The following is a 23,979-nucleotide window of genomic DNA, read 5'->3' as shown; positions in this document are numbered from 1 at the left end:
ATGATAGGTGGACTGGATTTTTTTTTCTTGGTTGACGCTCTTGACTTAGGTTGCCTTAAGAGTTAAGATTGGCCAGTCAAATTTTTTTTAAGGAAGTCAATTTTTTTAATGTTATGTAAATCGTTAAAACATATTGTCCCATAAGTCTTAGTTCAACCGACAAAAATGTCAAAATTATTAGGCCGAAAATCTTGACCGGGGTTCTAACCCCTACACCTCCACTTTGTTTGTGTGAGTTTATGTTAGTTTTGTCATTTCTTCTATGTACCAAAAAAATGTTAAAACATATTTTTAGTTGAGCATATTTTTTTCCTTGGTTAACGATCTCCAACTTAGACTGTCTTAAGATTGGCGAGTCTAATACTTTTTTATGTCCAAACAAATACTTCAGTCTCAAAATAATTATCATTTGACATCCAAGCAAATCTATAGAGGCTCTATTATGAACTCTTCGGTAAGCTTTTGACGTTTTTTTTTTTTTTTTTTTTATTTGTTTGTTATTCTTATTGAATTGATTTTTTTTAGGGATGAATTGATATAGTTGTTTTCTTTTTAAGATAATTGATTGATATAGGTTGTTTCATATAAAATCAATCGGATTTTCACTCTTGATTAGCGGCGCCCTCTAACTTGGGGTATCTTTAGATTGGTGAACCAAATTTTCTTCTTTAGATGTCCAAGCAAATATAATTGTCATTCTTTAGCTAAGACAAATCAATTGTGACCTTGTCGTTAAACTTTTGACATTTTATCTTCTTGTATTTCTCTATTTTCTTATTGAACTGATATAAATTGTTTTCTATAAAAATATTGGTGGAAATGATTTCTTTTGGTTGGTATTAGGGTTGGGAATATGTTCAACCAGATCTTTTTTAGAAAACAGATAAGCGCTAAGATTTTTTTAGAAATCTATTTAACTATAAAGGTCATGCCACATCCCATAAAAATGTCTTTTAGGCATACCAGACCGTTCTACGTAAGTAAATAATAATAATATTTTTTATTACTTTTATTAATATATTAAATCTTATATTTTAAATTAAGTATAAATTTATTAACATTTTGAGTAATTTGAATTTATTAGTCTACATTAGTTTTTCGCATATTTAAATTTATTATTATAAACTAGAATTAAAATATAATATCATTACATAAAATTAAGTAAAAGGTCATGTTAAATATTAAAGGAGAGCTTGATCTCATTAATTAGTACATTAGTTTGTCTTAAGATTGACTAGTCAAATTTTCTTCTTTAAACGTCTAAGCAAATATAATTGCTCATTGTTAACCTAAGATGACTCTATTATGAACTTGGCGTTAAACGTTCTAACATTTTACCTTCTTGTATTTGTCTATTATTCTTATTGGATTGATATAAGTTGTTTCCAATAAAAAAAAAAATTGGCGAATTGATATACGCTCATATTTTATTATGAGTGTTTTCTTTTTTAAGTATACTATGAGTGTTTGGGTTTAAATAGCTCAGGTGTACACTTAAAGAATAATAATAGCTCAAAATAAAAATATTAGTATGAGGAAAAAATATAAGATGTAAGTATGTTAATGTAAGATGTATAGTTTGCTCAAAAAAAAAAAATGTAAGATGTATAGTTTAAAAATATGTTTCTAAATTCTATTCTATACGTCTTATGAGGAAAAAAAAATTAAAAATACATTATGTATTATACCAAATTGATCATGTTAATTTGTTATTTATTGTTAGATTATATGTTAATTAATTTGATCATGTTCTTTTATATGTAAAAATAGGTGTTTTTTTTTTTGACAAGATAAAAATAGGTGATTTTAACAACAAATCTTTATTCAATTGACAAATATTAAAATTATTAGGTTGAATTATGCTCCATTTTGCTACTTGCTTTATAATTTAATATAATGTTGTCACCGACAAAAGTTAGTCAAACACTAGGAATTTGTTCCAATTTTCAACATAGGAGGCTGAATTTTGTTTTTTAGTTAGGTGTAATAACTCCTTGATGGGTACAATATAATACAACTTTTGAAACTCTATATAAGGATATGCAATTGCCCTAATCCAAATTAACACTTTCAAGCAAACAAAAACAATCCACTCTCTCTGTTCTAATCTCGATGGCTCGCATATCAAATCTTATTTTTCTAGCTTGCATTTTCCTTTTCAATATTATAAACATTCCATTCCTCACAAATGCTATTTCCTCATGCAATGGACCATGCAACACTCTCAATGATTGTGATGGTCAACTCATTTGCATCAACGGCAAATGCAACGATGACCCCGACATTGGGACCCACATCTGCACCAATCCCTCACCGTCACCACCAAGTGGCGGTGGTGGCGGCACTTGCCAATCCTCCGGCACCTTACAGTGCAAAAAAAAATCATACCCTCAATATAGGTGTTCTCCACCAGTTTCATCCTCTACACAAGCATCACTCACGCTCAACGATTTCAGCGAGGGTGGAGACGGAGGAGGTCCGTCTCAATGCGATGAAAAATACCACGACAACTCGGAAAGAGTGGTGGCTTTGTCCACTGGGTGGTACAACGGAGGTTCAAGATGTGGAAAAATGATTAGAATCACGGCGAGGAACGGGAGGAGTGTGACGGCGAAAGTGGTGGACCAGTGTGATTCGGTGAATGGATGTGATAAGGAACACGCAGGTCAGCCACCTTGTCATAACAATATTGTGGATGGATCTGTATCTGTGTGGAATGCATTAGGGTTGAATACAGATGATGGTGTAGTACCAGTTACATGGTCTATGGCTTAAAAATTACTCAAGTATAATGAACATGTAATGGCTAATCAATAAGAATAAGCTTAAGGTGAAATTAAGCTTGCGTGTGTTGTATAGACACACCCTCAATCACCCATTTAACATTAGATTTTACTTGTATTTTTAAGTAAAAGTCTTGTAAACGAGTGCTTTTAAGCCATTTTTCAAGTTTATAAATAAACAAGTCATTTATTCAAAAAAAGTTAAATAATTCAACTTTTAATATATTGAATACATTTTTAAAAATTTACTATTTTAGATGCTTAAGGAGTGTTTTAAAAATACTTGTTTAATTGCATATTTATGACTTCAACAATCGTTTAATTGCATATTTTTTACGTTAAAATTGCATTTCATTTTATAGATATTCTAAAAAGAGGTAATTTTAGAAATTAATACATAATTACCGGACATTAGTACGGACCAATGTAAAACTAGTAGTTGGCAACTATGCAAACCCATTTATTAGCTTCAACCTCCTCTCCAATTCATTTATGGCCCGTTTGGTGCGTAGGATATGATAGAGACATCATAGGATTAGAAGTTGGATAAGGATATAATATGATAGTAACAAGATAGACACTTATCATTTCATGTGTTTGGTACACACATGATAAGAAGGAGGATATTCTTATTTTATTATATCATGTGTTTGATGCTCACTTGTTCTTGACATGATAAAAAAATTAACAACCCTGCAACATATTCATCTCGACCGTCCGTCCCCTTCATCATTCCATTAGACTATTAACAACACCATTGTTTGATCTGAAAATCTTCCAACTCCATTTGATTTTATCATAACAGGTTAGGTCACATATATACAAATTACAATTTATTCGTATATAGAAACCAAATCGAGAGGTGATGGAGAATTATTAGAATTGGAATCGTTGGAGTTGGAATTGATTGCAATCGTTGGAATTGGAATTGATAATCATTCCTACGTTGAAGCATTTGATTGGAATTGGAAAGAAAATTGGGAATAAAATGCAAAAAGAACAAAACGTGAAAAAAGTTGAAGTAGTGGGAGTCGAAGGAGATACAGATACACGTTTGAAAGCTTTATGCTATCAGGTTGTTAACCCACCAAAATTTAAGGATAAAAATAATAAAGGGTGAGTAGGATAGGATTAGAAATATATTTAAATTATCCTTTCCTATTGGTGCACCAAACAGCAGATTGAATCAAGATATGATAGTTTTATCATATCCTGTCTTCCTATCATGTGCACGAAACGAACGCTTAAGATTTGGATTGAAGATTGTCCTTCATCTATTATTACTCATATTGTATAATTCAATATATGCTTTTTAAAAAAGGAATTTTTTTTAACACATTAACAAAAACAAGTCTCGTGTTAAAAAGGTCGGCCCTAGTTTTCTCTCTTTAGGTTTTCTCTTCCATTTTCTTAATTGAGGGGTGATTTTGGGTCTATTCTTGACCTGAAATCACCCCTCTTCGTCTTTTTCTCTCTATTTCAATCTAAATAAGGGATTTTCACATAGATCTACGTTTTTTCTTTGTGATTTCATCATCTAAGTGTGGTGGTTTGTTGTTCGTCGTCTTGTGCGGTGTTGTTTGATTCATATTGAAAGATCGATTATTCAATCAAAGATTTGATCGTCAACGTTGCAGATCCGGCGGCCATGGATATTCCGGTCACTTTAATTTTATGTTATGTTTTTGTAGGCATTATCTTTTTATATGCTATTAACTTGAATGTTATGAGTTTGTTCGCAGATTCATCATTTACGTTTTTAGCGATGTTGAATGATGTAATCTCTCGATTTGAATGGATGAATATCATTTTGTTTTTATCAACAAAATAAAAAACAAGTCTCGTGTTCAGTGGTAGAAGTCTCCTTCTAAATTTACAAACTGGCTCACTATATTTTTGAATCTATAAATAAGATTAAAATCGTGAATTAACAAAATAGGTAACCAATGGTACATTTAAGTGCATGTTTTGTGAAGAGTTAGAAGTGTACCTTTATTGGCTATAGTCTAGATGGAGTTTTTTTTGTATGTTTGGTGATCATGTTAAGAAAAAACGTATCAAATGTTGTGATATTCAGCTCATAGAAAACTAGCGGTTAAAAGACATTGATGTAGTTAATTTTGATGATCCAACTCGTGATGAAGATCGTAAAAATTGTTAGATGTTGAAAGTGTTGCAAATTAAAATAAAAACCATCTAAGAAAATCATTTAAGAGCTATACCGTTGAAGGACTTCTTGTTCTAATTAATGATGGAACACTTGTTTTTTATTTTTAAGTAATGGAATATTAAGTCTTTGAGCATAGTTATTGGAACGACAACTAATTCGCCCCACTTGATTTATGAGAGGGGGAATTATTAGGTGAATCCTTTCTTAAATGGAGACCACACACCAATTAAATAAATAAAAAATAGAAAGAAAGATAAAAAAAAATGTGTGTTGTGTTTGAGCTTGGCCCAACAAGTGACTTTTTAGCGTGTGTGTGCGCTCGCGCGCCTTGTGCGTGCAACAAGCAAGTATATAGTCTAAAAGGAAGCTAATCCCTAGTTTCAAGTGTGTGTGCGCATTGCATGAAAACATAAAGCAGAGGCACAATGTTACAAGAAAGTGAGAATTGCATGAAAAATGAATTGGTTTCGGTGACTAAAGTGTGTTCGATAAATGTCCTGTGTTTTTTGCTAAAATATGAGTATGTTGTTTCTGCCACTAAGTTAATTAGTTAGTTAGATAGTTTTGTGTTCTCTTTGTTTTACTTTGGAATACTCATTTGTTTGTAAAGAGATTTGCCCTTTTGTTGTTAGTTTCACTGTTGTTGGTGATTTTGATATTTTGTCAATTGTTAAAAAGGATAATGTTAACTTGTGTTTTTAGGCACATGTTAAAGTTTCTATAAAGAGTATAAATTCATTGAGAAACATTAAATTTCAATTTTGTGTGAAATAAATTGGTACAATTTATTATGCATAATTTCTATCTTTGAAACCTTAATTTATATCCTTAGGACACAAGTTAGCATTTCTCGTCTCAAAATAGTAGAAAGACAATGGTTTTAACCACTGTTTTAATGGTAGAAGTTTTTGGTTGAAGTAAGTCTTGTGGTTTTTATTCTTTCAAAGAGATTTCTACGTTAAAATTTGAGGTGTCCTTCTTTATAGTTTTTACTCATATCATTTGCTATTATTCTATGAAACTATTGTTCATTGTGATCCCAACAACACCAGCTTCATTCCACCTCATCTTCAAAAATATCATAAATCAATTTACAACTTAAATCAAGAAAAACAAAATCAAAAACAAAGGAGAGTGTATATTGTACGTGGGTAGGCGAAACTTCAGGCGAGGATTCCGTTAAGAAGGTCAAATTGAACGGCAAGAAACATTCTTCAAAGGACAAAAACATTAATTATAAACCAATTTTAGGTTTCTCGTAACTTACTACTTTTGCTTGCTAGTGCTATAAAATCCATTGACCGTTGCTATAAATATCCATTTTTGCTACTAGTGATGTCATTATTATTATTTTTGACAAAATGTCATTATTTTTATTGTTATCTATGTAAACTTTGATAATTCTCACCAAAAAAAAAAATGTAACTCTCATGTAATACATTTTCTTCTGACACTGCAATTTTTTAACTAATATATAAAGATAAATTATAGCATACAAGATTTTTTTAAAATATATAACATCTAAGATGTTGTTTGATTTGTCTTAATAAATATTTTTAAATAACAATTTTTCAATATAAATATTAAAGATAATAATGGCTAGAGTTGTGCAATGACATGTGTGAAATAATTTATTGTGACATATATTTAAGGACTTAAGAAGTATATTTTAATTAAACTTTCTATTTTGACAATAAATCATAGTTTTTTGTATGAAGAAAAAAAAAGAATTCTAGTAAAAATTGATATTTCGTTTTAAAAATAAATATTGGGGCAATAACTATCATTTTATTTTCCCAACAAATCAATATTTTGTCAGATAAAAATATGGATTGAGACAAAAATTGTAACATATGTGAATATAAACGATTAAGATCTAGTTTATATTTAATTTGGTTTGTTTGTGTTTAGTTGGTATGAAAAGAAAGAAACAATAGAATTTTTAATAATAAGGAAGAATCAAGAATCGTTACAATATATTTTGGACAGAGTTAAGCTACTTTCATTATACAAGTATTGTGTAACGTTTGGTCGACTATCTAATTATGATACATCATAATTACATGAAACTAATTATAGTCAATTATGACAAAATATTATATTCTATCACACCCCGGAGTCGAAGGGGGAGGTTCACGGACGCTTATACTGATCCAAAAATCATCAAAGAGAATGCGAGGAAGCCCTTTGGTGAAGATATCTTCAATCTTATGTCGAGATGGAACATGAAGTACGTGTGCCTGACCACAAGCTACTTTTTCCCGAACAAAAAGAATGTCCATCTCAATATGTTTGGTATTGATGTTGCATAAGATTACTGTAACACCCCGTTTTCCCAACATAAAAATTTCTTAACATAAATCAGAGTAAACATCACAAAACGGGATATCACATTTCACATAATCTAAAATAGTTAAATAACAATTTAACTTCCAACAAAATATCTCAATCATCGCAGCGGAGTTAATTCAAAAATCATAAATTGTCTTGGCACGCATGCCCCATCATAATATCTCAAATAAATTCAGTTAAAACAACGTAAACATCAAAGTCAAATACGTAAAGGAAATGAAGCATGCATATCATAAACCCCATCTCGTTACGTATCAGAGCAACCTAAGACTCAGTGAGGCAAGGCCACTCACGACAGCACAACAGCAACCTACGCTCGATCACCTGCAAGTTACTCATACGAAGAGCAACGTTTCCAAGCAGAAGGGGTGAGATTTCACAAAACAATAATATTAATCAATATAATTCAACAATCATAATTAACATCATAAATCTTCAACATAAGCATCTTAAACATCATAACATCATAGATAACAATGTATCAAGTAATCACTTCATTAAAGCATCATAAATCTCATAACATCTTAACATCATTCATCATTGACTCGACTATGCAACTTAGACCTCTTATATGCATGTGGTACCAATTCAGGGCATGAGCCCCCAACATTATTTTAGTATTAATATACTTTCAGGGCATGAGCCCTCATCGTTATTTTGAGCTAATGCTCCATCGTGGTGAGTACAAAGCTCTAGGGCATGAGCCCCCAACAAATGTATGCTAATGCATGGACTCGATCTCTTAAAACATCTTAATCATCATCTCATATATATCCAATAATTTGGAGGTTCAACATCATCTTAATCATCTTATATCGACTCATGCAACTTGGTTAAATAACAATAGCAGCATAGGCAGATTACAACAACAATCATGATAATTATATCAATTCAATTCATCAACATCTTATGTATACAGTACAAATATTCTTCAAGTAATGCATAAACATTATAATACATCATAATCAACACAAACATCTCATAACAGCTTCACAGATTGCAGTTAACTTCTTATATAGGTCTCATTACTACCCAAGGGTCCATCTCTAAACAAAATATGCGAAACAGATCGCAATATCCTCACTTGCACTCAGTTCTGGAAGTGCTCGCGAGGCGAGAGCATCTGCTCGCCATGGCGAGTACAAGCCAGAATTCCAACTAAAGTTGTTCTAAGCTATACCAGGTTCAATCTCGTTCTAAGTTATCATTTAATCTTTAATATGCATCCTTAGACACTCAAAAACATCTAAGGTTCAACTCAAAAGTCAAAAATATAGAATTCAACATGCTCTCTGGTCAAGCTCGCTAGGCGAGTTCAGTTGTTCGTTGTGGCGAGCTGCGACGTGCAACTCGCGAGGCGAGGGTAAAAGGCTCGTGTGGCGAGCGATGAAGTTCATCGTTCGCGAGGCGAGGATCATCGTTCGCGAGGGCGAGTGATGAATATAGGCTCGGGCAGAAGTGCTATTTTTACAACAATTCAACAACTCACATGGTTTAAAGCCTAATTTCGATTCCAGAATTCATCCTATTCATAATCTAAGGTCAAAGGACGTTTTAAGCATCAATCTAACAACCTAACATCATTGGATCATCAAAATCACCTATTAACCCTAATTTCATAAACTTTTTAATTCAATCCTAATTTGTTAATTTGATCATCAGAATTACATGGATTAATACTACTGAATCATTAGTCTCACCCTTACCTTAATTGATGAAATCGCAGCTCTCTCCCTTGTCTTCTCCCTTCTATGGCTTTTTCTCCCTTTTCACCAAAAACAGTCGTACGTACAAAATGTTTCTAAAAACCTAGGTCTTCCTTTTTATAACTCCTCCTAATAACTTATCTTATCTCACTTTCTCCCCCAAAACTCTCTAAAATCTCAAAACAACCCCTAACTAAATATTTTATTTTATTTTCAAATCTTATTTTATTAAACAACAAAATAAGTCTCATATTCTCATAAAATCATCACATCACATAACTCATCTAAAATCATCGGAAATCATCAAAATCACACATATATTATAGAAATATAATATAACTCGTCTAGACTCGATTAAATAATTAATTAATTAAAAGTGGCCGTTACAATTACCAGAGAGATAAATGACACTAACATTGTCACAATACACCAACGTATCCTGGGGAATGGGAAAATGAAGCTCCAGTAAAAGGTTACGAAGCCAATATGACTCAAATACAACATTAGCAAGGCCTTTATATTCGGCTTCAACACTAGAACGAGAGAGAGAGTGGGTTGCAAAACGAAGACAAGATATCAATTGAAGAACCAAACAATGATTGTTGACAGGAGAGCCACTAAGTTTCTCGCCCTCTGCTCTGTTTGTGCCGCTGCCGACGCACACCGCACCACCTTACACAAGAACCCTCGGGTTTCTTCATTATGTCCGCAATTCAGATCTTTGTTCGCAACTCTGATCCCTGTTCCAACACTTCCGACGAACACAACACCACCGCGTCGTGCCTTCTCTGTTATCACAAGTTGTTTTGTCTACTCATATTCGAAATTTTGCTCGTGACTGTTCTTGCTTTTCGTATTCAATTTCTTCTTCGCACCGTGTGTCTTGATCGTGATTGTTCTCTTTTCCACTGCAAATCATGTCTGATTCTGACCACAACAACGCCGATTCCCGTTCAAATTCTGTTGCCACTCGAGATTTCAATCAACCCAAGGTAACCACACTCAAAGGTTCAAAAATGGAGTTTCATCCCGCCCTTGTCGTCTCCAATATTAGGAACCCCACATTCATATTATTCTTGAGATGAAAAAAGATCAATATGGAGCATGGTCTGAGCTTTTCTGCATTCATGCTCGCTCACATCAAGTCATGCATCACATCGTTCCATCTACGGGAAGAGAACCTTAGGAACCACATTCATATTATTCTTGAGATGGAAAAAGATCAATATGGAACCGAGGCTAAGCTTTTCCGCATTTATGCTCGCTCACAACAAGTCCTGCATCACAATGGGCCACTCTTGATGACGTCGTTCTTCAGTGGATTTTCTGTCATAATTGGCTATAATTAGTTTCATATAATTATGTTTATCATAATAATAAGATAGTTGATCAAACGTTACACAATAGTTGTATTATTCTATGGGTCTTGTTAACCATTGTCCTTAGGGCAATGGTTAAGGATTTAAAAATGGTAATAAATATAAGTTTTATGTACAAAAAGCTACTTTTTAAACTTTCAGGGTGCGTTTGATGGTCAGGATAGAGAGATAGGATATGATACATTAATCATATCCTGCTTAAATCTCATGTTTGATGCACCAAAGGGATATGATAAAATAAACCATTTTTCTATCATATCCTGACTTTCCTTCGTAATTTCTATCCTGAGTATAGGTTGGGTTAGAAATTATACTTATGGGATTAGAAGATCATTCCTTATTTATTACCTTGATATTCTGTTATTTTTAAAATATTGTCATTTTTAAAATAATGATAGCATGTATTTTTTATTATAATTAATAACTTGCCATTTTTATAATATTTAATTAACTATGAGAGCAATTTTTTCATTTAATTATAATGATATCATGTTTGTTATCATGTGCACATCAAACACATGATAAGATTAATATTTATCATATCTTATCTCTATCCAACTTTATATCATATCCTGACTCCAAAACAAATTTTCCTTTTTAGACTTCTTAAGAGGTATCCTTGAGGTACTTGTTAGCATTTCACATGAATAAAAAACTCAAGCATTCCATTATCTTACATTTTCCATGCCGGTCAAAATAGTTTTCATTAATACATAGATTTATCTTTTTTTAAAATTTTGCATTTATGTAGATGTAAGGTAAGTCTTGCTCTTTATATAGACTACGTTATCTCCTTCAGGGAAAAAATGTAGACTATGTTATCACTTATCAAATTGCAGCCGAATTTATTTAAGATTGGTGTGGCGGGTTTATTTTCTTGGTTGATGCCCTCTAACTTAGGGTGTCTTAAGATTGGCGAATCAAGTTTTCATTCTTTAGTTATGCTGCTCTATTATGAATCTGTCATTAACTTTTGAGGTTTTATCTTCTTGTATTTTGTCTACTAACACACATGTCGCAGTTGATATTAATATCTTCTTGTGTTTTGTCTGCTCTCTCTTTCTTTCATTATAAAGCTGACATTTTAAAAATATATATGGAAACAAATCGAATATATCTTATAGGTTAACATTTGTATTTATATATTATTAAAAAATATGATTAAATTAAGTTATATTAATAATGCATATGATAAAACTGCGACATGTATTTAGGAGTTGAGTATTATTATTTTTATTGAATTGAAAAGAAAAAAAAAATGTTAACTTTAAAAAAAATTGGCTAAAAAATGTATTTAATTGTTTTCAACAATACAATGCTGACTCTTGATCAACAACTTCTTGATAGTATTAAGCTTCATTTTTTGTGGTGGCTGAAGGCGAGTAAGCTGGATTTTTCTTTTGATTGTCATATTTGGTGGTCTTCGTCGTCGCTCTACATGGGTATTCTTCTTGGTAGATGAGGCCCATGTTTCTTTTTGTTTATATTTTGTTTGTTGATTTGACTCATTGTACTGTTCTTCTTTAGACACATCTTGTGTGTTAATAATTGGGATGATTTATTGTTTTATATATTGCATTTGACTTCTTAAAAAAAACTTTTATTTTACTATGGGTGTTTGGGTTAAAAATTAAAATAGATTATGTATTTTTTCTTAACGGAACAATAAATATATTTTAGAAACAAAGGAGAAAAGCACAACTAATATTTGAACCTTAAAATTGGAAGAAGTGCAAGGGCTCAACCAAAAAACAAGATTACCTAAAAAAAAAAAAAAAAAAAACCGAGTGGATAATGTCAATACTCCTCTGTCCCGAATTGTACTCACTTTACATAAAAATATTGTCTCAAACTATAGATGATTTTAAAATATCAACGAACCATTAATTTTTTTTTTTATCGTATTCCTTTTTCTTCTAATTATTTTAATTTAACTTTTTCATCTGGTAATGAATAAATTTTTTTTAAAACAATTCATAATTTATCTTTCCCATCTAAAATTAAGTATATTTCTCTTGTATGACATGCCAAAAATATCTTATAGTTTAGAATGAATTAAGTATAATTAAAAGACTCGCAAAAACTAGTCAAAACTTGCTATTTGTTCCAATTTTCAAAATTAGATGCTCAATTTGTATTCTGATTTAGGTATAATAATAACTCCATGGTGGGTACAATACAACATTTGGGACTCTATATATATGGACATGCAATTGCCCTATATATGCCAAAGTAACACTTGAAGCTCAAGCACACAAAAACTACTCACTCTCTATTCTAATCTCAATGGCTCAGATATCAAATCTTGTTTTTTTAGCTTCCATTTTCTTTTTTAACATCATAAACGGTCCATTCCTCACGGATGCTATTTCCTCATGCAACGGACCTTGTAGAACTCTCAACGACTGCGCTGGTCAACTCATTTGCATCAACGGAAAATGCAACGATGACCCTGACGTTGGAACCCGCATCTGCTCCCAACCATCACCTTCACCACCACCACCAAGCGGGGGTGGTGGGACTTGCCGAACCTCTGGCAACTTACAGTGCGATGGACAATCATACCCTCAATATAGGTGTTCTCCACCCTATGTATCCTCCGGCACACAAGCATTACTCACTTTGAACGATTTTAGCGCAGGTAACATATATAACTAACTATCAAGTGATTATAACTAACTTGTAACTACCTCTTTTTTTTTTAGCAAACTTGTAACTACCTTAAATAATATTCAAATAATTAATTTTAATAAATCTCAAACTATATTTAACAGGAGGAGACGGAGGAGGTGCTTCTCAGTGCGATGAGATATTCCATAGCAACTCGGAAAGAATCGTGGCATTATCGACTGGATGGTACAGTGGAGGTTCAAGGTGTGGAAAATTTATTAGAATTAGGGCGTCGAACGGGAGGACTGTGACCGCGAAAGTGGTAGACCAATGTGATTCAGTGAATGGATGTGATGATGAACATGCAGGTCAGCCACCTTGTCGTAACAATATTGTGGATGGATCTGCAGCTGTGTGGGATGAATTACGGCTGAATAAAAATGATGGTGTAGTACCAGTTACATGGACTATGGCTTGAAAGAATACTCAAGTAGTGGCTAATATATATAATTAATAAGACTAAGCTTAATTTGCATAAGGTAAAATTAAGCTTGTGTGTGTTATTTCGTCATTTTGTTGGTCCTTTGTTTCTATTGTAAGTGTAATAATGTAGATGATGGGAATGCTCACGATGAGTGAACGAACATTCTTTATATCTACTTTTATTTTTAATTAAATAAAGAGGAGGTACTTTATGACTTCAACAATTGTTTAATTGCATTTCATTTTATAGATATGTTAAAATGAGATTTTGTTAGAAATTAATATAAAATGTGACATAATGGTGTGATTTGGTTAGCAATTAATCTCTTAAAAATTATTTTTTATAAACAAAATCAACTTTGTAAAATAGAATATATGAGATATATTTGAAATGGATATGCCAAAAAGAGGTACGTAGTATTACTCAAAAAAAAAAAAGAGGTACGTAGCCAAATTTCCTACAAGTCTCAAATAAAAGAAGATAATGGTCATTTTGAATAAATAGGTCTCCACTTATGTATCATTAAGATGAGAATGTTATTAACATTGATCAATCTAATTGTGACACATAAGTTAATTCATCTATTCTCTTTCTTGTTCGTATATTTTTATATTTAAAAAAATTGTATTTTCACGTATCACATTCAAATTGATAAATATCATGTAATTTTTTTATTTTTTTTTTGTAATAAGTTATCCAAATATATGTTAATGTAATTAACTAATTAATTTTACCCGAGTCAGAAAAAAAAAAAAAAAAAAAAAAGCTAAATAATTTTTCCCTATTTAATTCGAAAAAAGAGGCATATACACCGTAGAAAAGTAGCAAATACTAAAATAGGAATCGAATCTATTGGTCTTCAATTTCTTGTTCTAAAAAAAAATACCGTATGAAATAAATGTAAACTTGGTGTTTTTTTAGTCCGTGGTAAAGATAAAACATGATTGAAAAAATGTTGAACATAGTCCAGTTGATAGGGATATTATGATTTGTAGAGGTTGAGATTCGAACCTCAAATTTTCTACTAATTATTCATTGAATATATTTTAGCTATTAGATTATTAGGTTAAATATGTTTTTTAAATCCTTATAAATATGCAACAAATTTGTTTTAATCCCTGTAAAAAAATTCCTTAACTTTTAGTCCAAAAAAAAAATTCATCTTCGTTTTTGATCCCTCATTTTAAGTAAACTTATATGTAGAATTCATATTTTTGAGTCAAATTTTGCTAAAAGTTATAATATTTATAAAAGTCTCTTTGGAAAAAAGTTAGAATTTTTTAACAAAACATGAATTAAATATAAATTTTATATGTTTAGCGGTTGAAAACTCATATTAATTCATGTTTTGTTAAAAAAATTCTAATTTTTTGGAAGAGATTTTTAGAATATTCTACACAATTCATTAAAAAATACAAAGGTTAAACATGAGTTGTCTTAAAAATATGAATTAAAAGTGATGGTTGAAAATTTTATGGTGACTAAAAATCGAAAGAAAATTTTAGAAAGATTAAAATAAAAAATTGATATATTTATCGAGACTAAAAATATATTTAACCCGTACGTATTTCAAAAAAAATACAAAAACCGTTTCAAATACAGTATTTGTGTTTAAAGAAAGAGGAGAAGTATTTTACTTTCATAAACAAAAATATAAATAGTGAAGAAAAAAAAATTCAACAAAAACAAAATTGGTTTTCATTTTTGTGATCGACCACCTACATCAAATATTTTTAGATATGTTTGAACGTTGGTCGACATGATTACTAAAAATTGCAATTTTGGTGGAACAACTCCTACTTTGGTCAAGCGTATTCGACAACTTTTGAGTTTGAGTTGGACTGTCAATATTACTCATACTTGGCGTGAAGGTAACAGAAGTGCAGATTGGTTTGCTAATTTCAGCATTTCGATGGATTTTCATATTATGGAGAATCCCCTTAGTGAGCTTCAGAGTCTTTTGTTTGATGATATTTCTGGGGCTTGCATGCCTAGGAACGTCCGTTTAATTTCTTAGTTTTCTTTCTCTTTGGGCTTCGGCCCTCTTTTGCAACATAAAAAATAAAAAATAAAAAATAAAAACCGTTATGATTAAATCATATTTTAGATATTTTTTAAACGAAAATTGCTTTTTTGACATAAAAAAACTTCATAAAGACACAAGTAAAATACTTAAATGCCCCCAGCAGTAGTTAACTACCGTTCTGCTAACTGGCGGTAGTTAACTACCGCTGGCACTCAGCGGTAGTTAACAATCGTTGAGTTTTGCGTTTTAACGAAAACAGAACCCTCACTTTTACATTTTCCAGAAACACAAACACTAAAACACAACTTTCAAATTTCTCCAAACTTTTACTTCACGAATTTGCGCCCAATGTCTTCGATTAATTCACAAGTAAGTTCTTTCCTTCCTATATACATGCAATGTAGTTTGTTTAGGGTGTTAGTTTTCATAATTTTGAGCAAAATATTAGTTTTAGGTTAGGTTAGAAAATTGAAAATTAAGCATGATTTAGATGTTTTAAAGTATTGTTTATGCTGGAATTGTTGTTTATAGTAAATGTAGGTACAATGTAACCCTTTAGATGTTCAAATAACATTAATTGTGCTCCTAATTTAGAATGCACATAAGGTGTTTGATGAAATGCCTAAGTGAGAAAATATTGCTTTTTTTGTGTAATTTTTTTTTTAAAATATGTTCAATTTTATAATGTATATATGTTGTAATTATTATAAGCTTGGATTAAATTTTTTGGAAGTTTGAAGAATGACATAATGTGGTATGTTATATAAATGCTTAAGGTGTTGAATGATTCTAAGTGTGGATTTGTATGAATGCCTAAGTTTAATTTTTTATATGTTACATGTTACTTGCTTGGATTTTTATGCTATGTTCAATGCCTTAAAAGTATATAGTTTTTAGGAAATGCTTAAATACATGAGTTATGATACATAGACATCCTTAGGTGGCAATACACCCTTTGACACCCACACAAAAATCTGACACGTGGCCACATGGACCCCGCACAAGCACACTTTCTCTTTTCTCTCCTATTCTTTCTTCATAATGTATGGGGTGTACAAGGGTGTATGGGAATAAAGGGTGTCTATGTAACATTTTCCTAAATACATTGTCCACTTATTTGTGTTTATTTAAATTTGTTTTGCACAGATGTGGCTAGGGATGAGGATGAGCGGCAGTGGGTTATTAGAGAAGATAGGATGCGCAAAGGTAAAGCGGCGAGTACCTCTAGCACTCGAATTATAAGATTATTTTATAATGTATTAGATTTATTGAATATTTAACTCGAGTAATTATTTTTCTGTATTATTTATTTGTTGCAGGGATGGATTTTGGAGCATTTGTCAGGTCCGTACCCAAGAAAGAAAAACAGGAGCTCCGCAGAGACCATGTGCTGGGAGATGGCTTACTAGCAAAGGGCATAAATATGTGCACCATTACCGCTTACGGCTGGATCGCTTAGAGGTGGATGATGTGAGGTTTTGTACTTATGGTGATCACATAGATGTGCGCCCTTTTCAGCTTTTGTGCACTTACTCGGGATGGCTGATGTTCGGGAAGGAGAGGGTGTACCGTCATTTACGTGAGCGTGTAAAGAGGCAGTTTTTCTTTGTACAGGATGTTCCCAGACATCCGTCATCTGTCGCTCAGATGCCTACGCAGTTGCTGACCACTGTGTTGCAAAATGCTCAGGTGTGGTTCTACCCTGATTGGGTACATGGGTGTGAGAAACAATGGCATCATGACCCTAACTACATGGTTTGGTATGCCAAAGTCTCTCACCCTCGTATTCTCCCACCTGATGAAGGATCTCCTCCCAGGTCAGCGAATGTGGAGCAGATTATAGAGGAGGAGCATGCCAGAGAGATGCCTGACACACTGACGATCATCCGGGATGTGGTTCATATAGCTAATGATATTGTGGCCAAGCAAGCCGAGATGACTAAAGAGGAGATTGTCTAGGAGGTGATGCGGATGGCCGGTACTGATCGCCCTGCCCGTACGTATCAGATTGTCAGGTGGCGCAGGGGGCAGAGGCATGGTAGGCAGCAGGGTTGATTATGATTAGGCTTTTTTTTATGTACTTTTTGACTATGATGATGATGATGTATAATTATGACATGTTCCATACATTTTTCGTATTTCTATGACATTTTCCGACATACCTTTTATATTATTTCTTGCGTTTTACTTTTATCCTGTTAAATATTATTTCGTACGTTTTATATTCATTAATTTGCAATTTGATGCAAAAATTTGTTTATCATGTTAAGGATGAAAATTTTGGATGAATTTGTTTGTTTAAGTATGAAAGAATTTGGTTATGAGCTGCTGGAAGGTGAGCTGCTGGAAATGGAACCAAACATGCAGCGGTAGTTAACTACTATCATCACCCGCAGCATTTAACTTATGTCGGCTTCATCAACGGTTGTTAACAGCCGCTGAGAGCTTTTTAGTAATTTTCTTGTATCAATAGGAAGTATTCAAAGTCAGAAAAACAATTTTCTTTTTAAACTGAACAGCAAAAGTTACACTACCAGAATAAATGCTATTTTCAAAATTTTCTACTTTTACTACTAGCACCACTATTACAAGTCTACAACCACACTATTCAACAAAAAGTCGACAACCACTACAAATATTATACCACCACCACTATGATCACTACCAGTCTACCACTACCAGAATGCGCTTAAACCTAAAAAATTGGTCTATAATAATGACCATCACTCATAAGTGACTCATACAATTTTGTGCATAAAAGTCAAATCAAGAAAATGTTTCGAAATTGGTCTATAATAATGATCAATTTTGCACTGCTCTCTTATATGCAATCTAGGATGTATATTTATATTTAAACTATTCAATCGTGATTTTTAGAATGTCAATCGATCATAAAACTATCAAATGTTTTGAAACATCATTTTTACTCGAGAGAAATATTTGACTTTAATCATATTATTAGTTTTAAAATAACACATTAAAGTCTCCTAATACTTATTTGGGTACGTTAATTTAACTTTTTCGGAGAGAAAAAAAAAAAACACATAAAAGTGATATAGAAGCACCAACGTTCTATAGTAACAATGGAACCATTGATAAAACCTAGGCAAATAAAAATGACTAATATATCATGGTAGTCCACCTCCATTTATGTCAAATTAAATAAAAATTGTGATAAAAACAATTTCTGTTTTTTTTTAGAGTTGTGTTATTTGTACAACGATATTTGTACAACTTATGCAACAACCTTTGACAATGTGAGGAGCACGCAAATCAAAATCAATAAAAATATATTAAAAAATAGCAAAAAAGTTGTTGGTTGTACAAAAATGATGTTCAACCTTAACCAAAGTTAATTATATTTGATTTGAACAAACTTAGCCAACTTTTTGTTTATAATTAAATTTAAAGTGTTATCAAATGATGAAACATTCTATCTTAATTTATTTATTTTCTCTATCATATTATAAGTACGAAGTTTCCACCATAGTTTAGTGGTAAGTGATTTCGACAGTCGAATATATTGCACACATTAAAGTGGTTTGTTTGCTCCATCTCAATTTAAGCGTCTACTGTATAGAAAATTTCTATGGAATCTAGTTTATTAGTCATATTTATAGATTAATTAAATTCATATGAAGTACAAAAATTCCTTTCACCATCTAATGGTTCTCTCTCAACGATTCAGATGGGTACAAATCAGATTTTTTCAAGCTCTATATACGGATAAGAAATTGCCCTATGCCAAAATCATAGTGCAAGCATAATAAAAAAAACCACCCACTCTCTCTACTATACTCTCAATGACTCTCATATCAAATCTTGTTTTTCTAGCTTCCATTTTCCTTTTCAACATTACAAACCTTCCTTTCCTCACCAACGCTATTTCTTCATGCAACGGAGGATGCAACGATCTCAACGACTGTTATGGTCAACTCATTTGCATCAACGGAAAATGTAACGATGACCCAGATATTGGGACCCACATCTGCAGTGGAAGAAAAACCATTAATCCACCACTGGCTGGTGGTAACTGCCAATCCTCCGGCAACCTTCAATGCGACGGCCAATCACACCCTCAATACCAGTGCTCTCCACGAGTTTCATCCTCCACACAAGCATTACTCACGTGGAATGATTTCAGTGAAGGAGGAAGTGGAGGAGGTCCGTCGGAGTGCTACGGAAAATACCAGAACAATAACGAAAATATTGTGGCGTTGTCTACTGGGTGGTATAAAGGAGGTTCAAGATGTGGGCAAATGGTTAGAATCACAGCGAGGAATGGGAGGAGTGTGACGGCGAAGGTGGTGGATGAATGTGATTCAGTGAATGGTTGTGATGAGGAGCATGCATGGCAGCCACCTTGTCGTAACAATATTGTGGATGGATCTGTAGCTGTGTGGAATGCATTAGGGTTAAATACTGATGATGGTGTGGTACCAGTTACATGGTCTATAGCTTGAATGAAAATGAATGAACGTGTACTAAAGTATATGCAACATGTAATTGGTAATAAGAACAAGCTTAATTTGCATAAGGTTAAATTAAGCTTGCTAGTGTTGTTTCTCTATGTATTTTGGTGTTCCTTTCGTGCAATATAGATGATGAATGGTGTGAGAATGCAGAATGCTCACTATGGATGAGCATTTTTTTATATCTGCTATTTTACTTAAGTAAATAAAGATGTTGTTTATTTCAATTTTGTGTTGAAAAAAAGTAACATGTATGCATTTCAATTTTTTGTTTGCTCATAGTTTTTTGTCTACAAAATGCATGGAGTAGTGATACATTGACCATCTCATGTGACAATCCATTCCACACCTTTATGTAGCAATGTTTAATGAAAGAGAGAGCAAAGGAATGATAAAAAAGGAAGAGAAATAAAAAATATCACATAGGTTGGTATATGACCGGTATGGAAAAAAATGCTTAATTGCAGTTTTGGTCCTCCTATTTTCACAATTTTACAGAATTGGTCCCCCTATTTTAAAATTTGAGAGTTTTGATCCCTCCATCATATTTTTAAACTATAAAAATGTGATGTGATAACTTTTAAATGTCGTGGAATATGATATGAAGATGAAAAAAGATTAACATTGATGAAATTGTAACAAAATTCTTATGAAAATTTTATTTAAAACATCATATCACAAAGACAAAATATTTGATACCAAGACTAAAATTGTCGAATTTTAAAATAGGAGGGATCAATTTCGCAAAATGATAAAAATAGAGGGATCAAATATGCAATTAAACTGAAAAGAAAAAAAAATGCCACTACCACAGCCACTATGACCACTACCACAACCAATAATGCACTTTACTTGAAAAATTGTTCGATAATAATGAGCACTACTCATAAGTTATTCATAATATATTTTAATTACAAGTATATACATAAAAGTGAAACCAAGAAAATAACATTAACTTGTGCTTTTCTAAAATAAAATAAAAATATTAACTAGTGCTATTCTCCTATACAACCTAGGATGTAATACTAACATTTGAATCATTTGTTCATGAGTTTAACAATGTCAATTAATCATATAGCTATTAAAGTACATGTCTCTATTCTTAAATACATGATGCAATTTTAAAATATGAATTATTTACGTAACTTACTTTGATCATATTTTTAACTAATATATAAATACAGTTGTTAACATGTATATTGTTATTTGTTAAAATGAATATTTTTAAAATATTAAGTTTTTAAAATTTTGTATTATAGATGATTAAAGATTTTAATGATTAAATTTATATATTTAAAAGTTCAATGAAATTAAACATCACTTTCAAGATCTAGGTCCATGTGTGTTTTGGCATCTTGTCTTACGAGCAAGATTTTGAGAGTGAAATTTAGTTTCATTGAACATGGTCAACAAACTATCAAGATCGGGTTAAAGAAAACAATGTGAGAATTGAACCCATGACTCTTGCTAAACGTGACAATCGTATTAAAGTTGTATTAGGTACTACAGTGTCAAAGTTTTTGAATTATTTGTTAGATGTACATATATTCACTAACTTTTAAAAGTCACATCAATGGCCATTTAACAAAATCAAGTTAATAATGAATTGTAGTCTCCATTTGATTTATGTTTTTAATACTTATAAGTTTTTTTTTTTAACAATTTACTCCCTCGTTTAAATAAAAAAATAATTAAAATGAATGTCACTTTCAGTTTCAATGCAATAATAACTTTCTCTTTCAATTGTATACTTTAATTAATCTTATATACACTACTATTAAAATATTATTTTTTCTTTAATGAAAAACAAACTTATAGTTGATTAGGATAATTTGGTAAAATAATACATTTTTTCTTTTAATTAATGTGTTTATTAATATATGTATAAAAATCTTAAACAACATTCATTTTACAACGGATGGAGTAATGTTTATAAGTTGTCTCCAGGGGCGGTTTTACCATCCATTTAGCCTGGGCACACGCTCGGGCTCAACCCATACTAAGTGGTGGATCTCTTCAAGGACTCATGGGAACTATGGTATCCACTAGATAATTTAAAAGTACTAAACTAGCCACACATTAACACATGTTTCCATCCGTCCCAGCAGCAAACGAAGTCTTTTTTTACTAAAAAAATGTATTTTTTTTATTCACTAAAAAAAAAGTTAATGCGACTCGGACCGGCTACCACACGGTGCATACATGCAAACTCAACCAACATGACTGCTTGGAATTTGTAAATTAAGTTTGTAACAATTAAAATATATTCTATATATATATATTTGGCACCCGCAATAATATCAATCAAGATCCGTAGGTAATTTTAAAGAGACTATTTTAAAAATATTATGGAGTTTTACTTATGGTTAGGGCTGTCATTAAATTGTACTTTTATTGATAAAATAACGAATCTTTTTTATTTTAATTTATGATTATTTATATATTACTTCCTCTGTCTCTAATTATAAGACCCTTTTGAAAAAATAACGGGAATTAAGATAGTGGATATTTGTATTAAATATGTTTGTAATTACTATTGTTTTTACAATTTTATCCTTTAAGAGAGAGAGGTGGTTTATGTTTTAAACATGTTATTTATTGCTGATTGAAGAAAAAGATGTATAATAAATAGGGGTATGTATGTAAAGAAATAATTAATGTAGTTGAAAATAACAAAGGGGTCTTATAAAAAGGGACAAAAAAATTTCTCAAAAGGGTCTTATAATTAGGGACGGAGGGAGTATGTCACATGTGAATGTGGTCAAAATTCTGTTCAGGCTCTACAAAATTTCTGGCTCTGGTTGTCTCAATTTCACTTTTTATTTATAAGTGTCATTTGAACATTAAAATACATACATACGCTATGTAATATCACATGTGCTAATCTCTATCTTTCTTAGTTTTATCTTTTTACAATTTACACGCACTTTAAAAATACTCATAAAAATCAAAGAACATCATGTTTAACAATTGCACAAATGTCCATATGCATATCAACTCCTTAAATATCGAAATTAGCTGGGATTTAATGAAAAATCACCAAAATGTTTTCCTTAAAAAATCACCATGATAAATAAACCAACACACTCATTCTAATGTCATTTTAATATCGGTTTTATTTTGAGGATGTTAATGGCTCTATCCTCCACAACATTAACATGATATATATATATATATATATATATATATATATATATATATATATATATATATATATATATATATTGGCATTTGACACAAACAAACAAGAAAACAAACACAAGATTTTTCATAAAAGAAAAGCAACAAATGATCGAACCAGATTTTGCTGTTGTAAAATTAGCACGCAGTTTTAAATCTAGCTGTTTATCTCATATTAAACGAGTGAGATTAAAAATTGTGTTTTTAGTTGAAATAATCTTAACCGTTCAATTGTGATTAAACGGTTGCAATTGATTACAACATCCTATTGTAACAGCTGGGAATCTTGTTCCCAAACGAACAAAGAAGAGACATTTTGAGTTATACCCCACACCCCTGCATTTATACCTTCACCCCAACATTTGACACAAACTACCAAATTTACCCTTTATATAAAACAATACACAATCACCCTTTCCCTTTTCACCCCACACCTTTTTTTCTGGAAAAAACGTGGCTGCTGGAAAACAACACTTCCAGGAAAACACGATAGAAGTTCATCCCTTCTTTCCTGTGAAAACACTTCCGATCTCCTGCTCCCAACCAACAATAAACCTTCTTTTGCGTGTCCTCTAAATCGTTTTGTATTCTTTCACTTAATTTTTTCCCGTGTTTGTTCTCTTAATCATTTACCAAATCGTTGATTGAAGTTTTCTAGGTTTGCCAAGGTTTTATAGGTTAGTGGGTTGTTGTAATCGTTCACGAAATTACTGCACCATTACTTTATAAATAAAAAGAAATTGAGATGGGAATTACCGAACCGTTAAAATTGAGACGGAAATTGCAAATTATTGTTGTTCTTTATTCATATTCTTAA

The 23,979-nt window shown here is 31.7% G+C and overlaps 3 protein-coding genes across 3 annotated transcripts; all 3 read left to right on the top strand.

Moving 5' to 3' along the window:
* The first annotated feature begins 2,050 nt into the window (after positions 1-2,050).
* Positions 2,051-2,908, top strand: LOC25487838 (kiwellin). Its single transcript, XM_013609878.3, has one exon. It carries the CDS (start codon positions 2,113-2,115, stop codon positions 2,773-2,775), a length of 663 nt encoding a protein of 220 aa, XP_013465332.1. The 5' UTR covers positions 2,051-2,112; the 3' UTR covers positions 2,776-2,908.
* Positions 2,909-12,604: 9,696 nt separating this feature from the next.
* On the top strand, positions 12,605-13,707 carry LOC25487835 (kiwellin). The gene is made up of 2 exons (XM_013609875.3): positions 12,605-13,031; positions 13,165-13,707. Exons 1-2 carry the CDS (start codon positions 12,677-12,679, stop codon positions 13,476-13,478), a joined length of 669 nt encoding a protein of 222 aa, XP_013465329.1. The 5' UTR covers positions 12,605-12,676; the 3' UTR covers positions 13,479-13,707.
* A 5,485-nt stretch (positions 13,708-19,192) lies between these two features.
* On the top strand, positions 19,193-20,130 carry LOC25487834 (kiwellin). Its single transcript, XM_013609874.3, has one exon. The coding sequence runs from the start codon at positions 19,314-19,316 to the stop codon at positions 19,971-19,973; it is 660 nt and encodes a 219-aa protein (XP_013465328.1). The 5' UTR covers positions 19,193-19,313; the 3' UTR covers positions 19,974-20,130.
* Positions 20,131-23,979: the final 3,849 nt, after the last annotated feature.

This window comes from Medicago truncatula, chromosome 2, assembly GCF_003473485.1.
Source record: "Medicago truncatula cultivar Jemalong A17 chromosome 2, MtrunA17r5.0-ANR, whole genome shotgun sequence".
In the NCBI taxonomy this organism is placed as follows: Eukaryota; Viridiplantae; Streptophyta; class Magnoliopsida; order Fabales; family Fabaceae; genus Medicago; species Medicago truncatula.
Note: the sequence above shows the minus strand (reverse complement) of the source record. Positions and strands in the feature narration are given on the sequence as shown.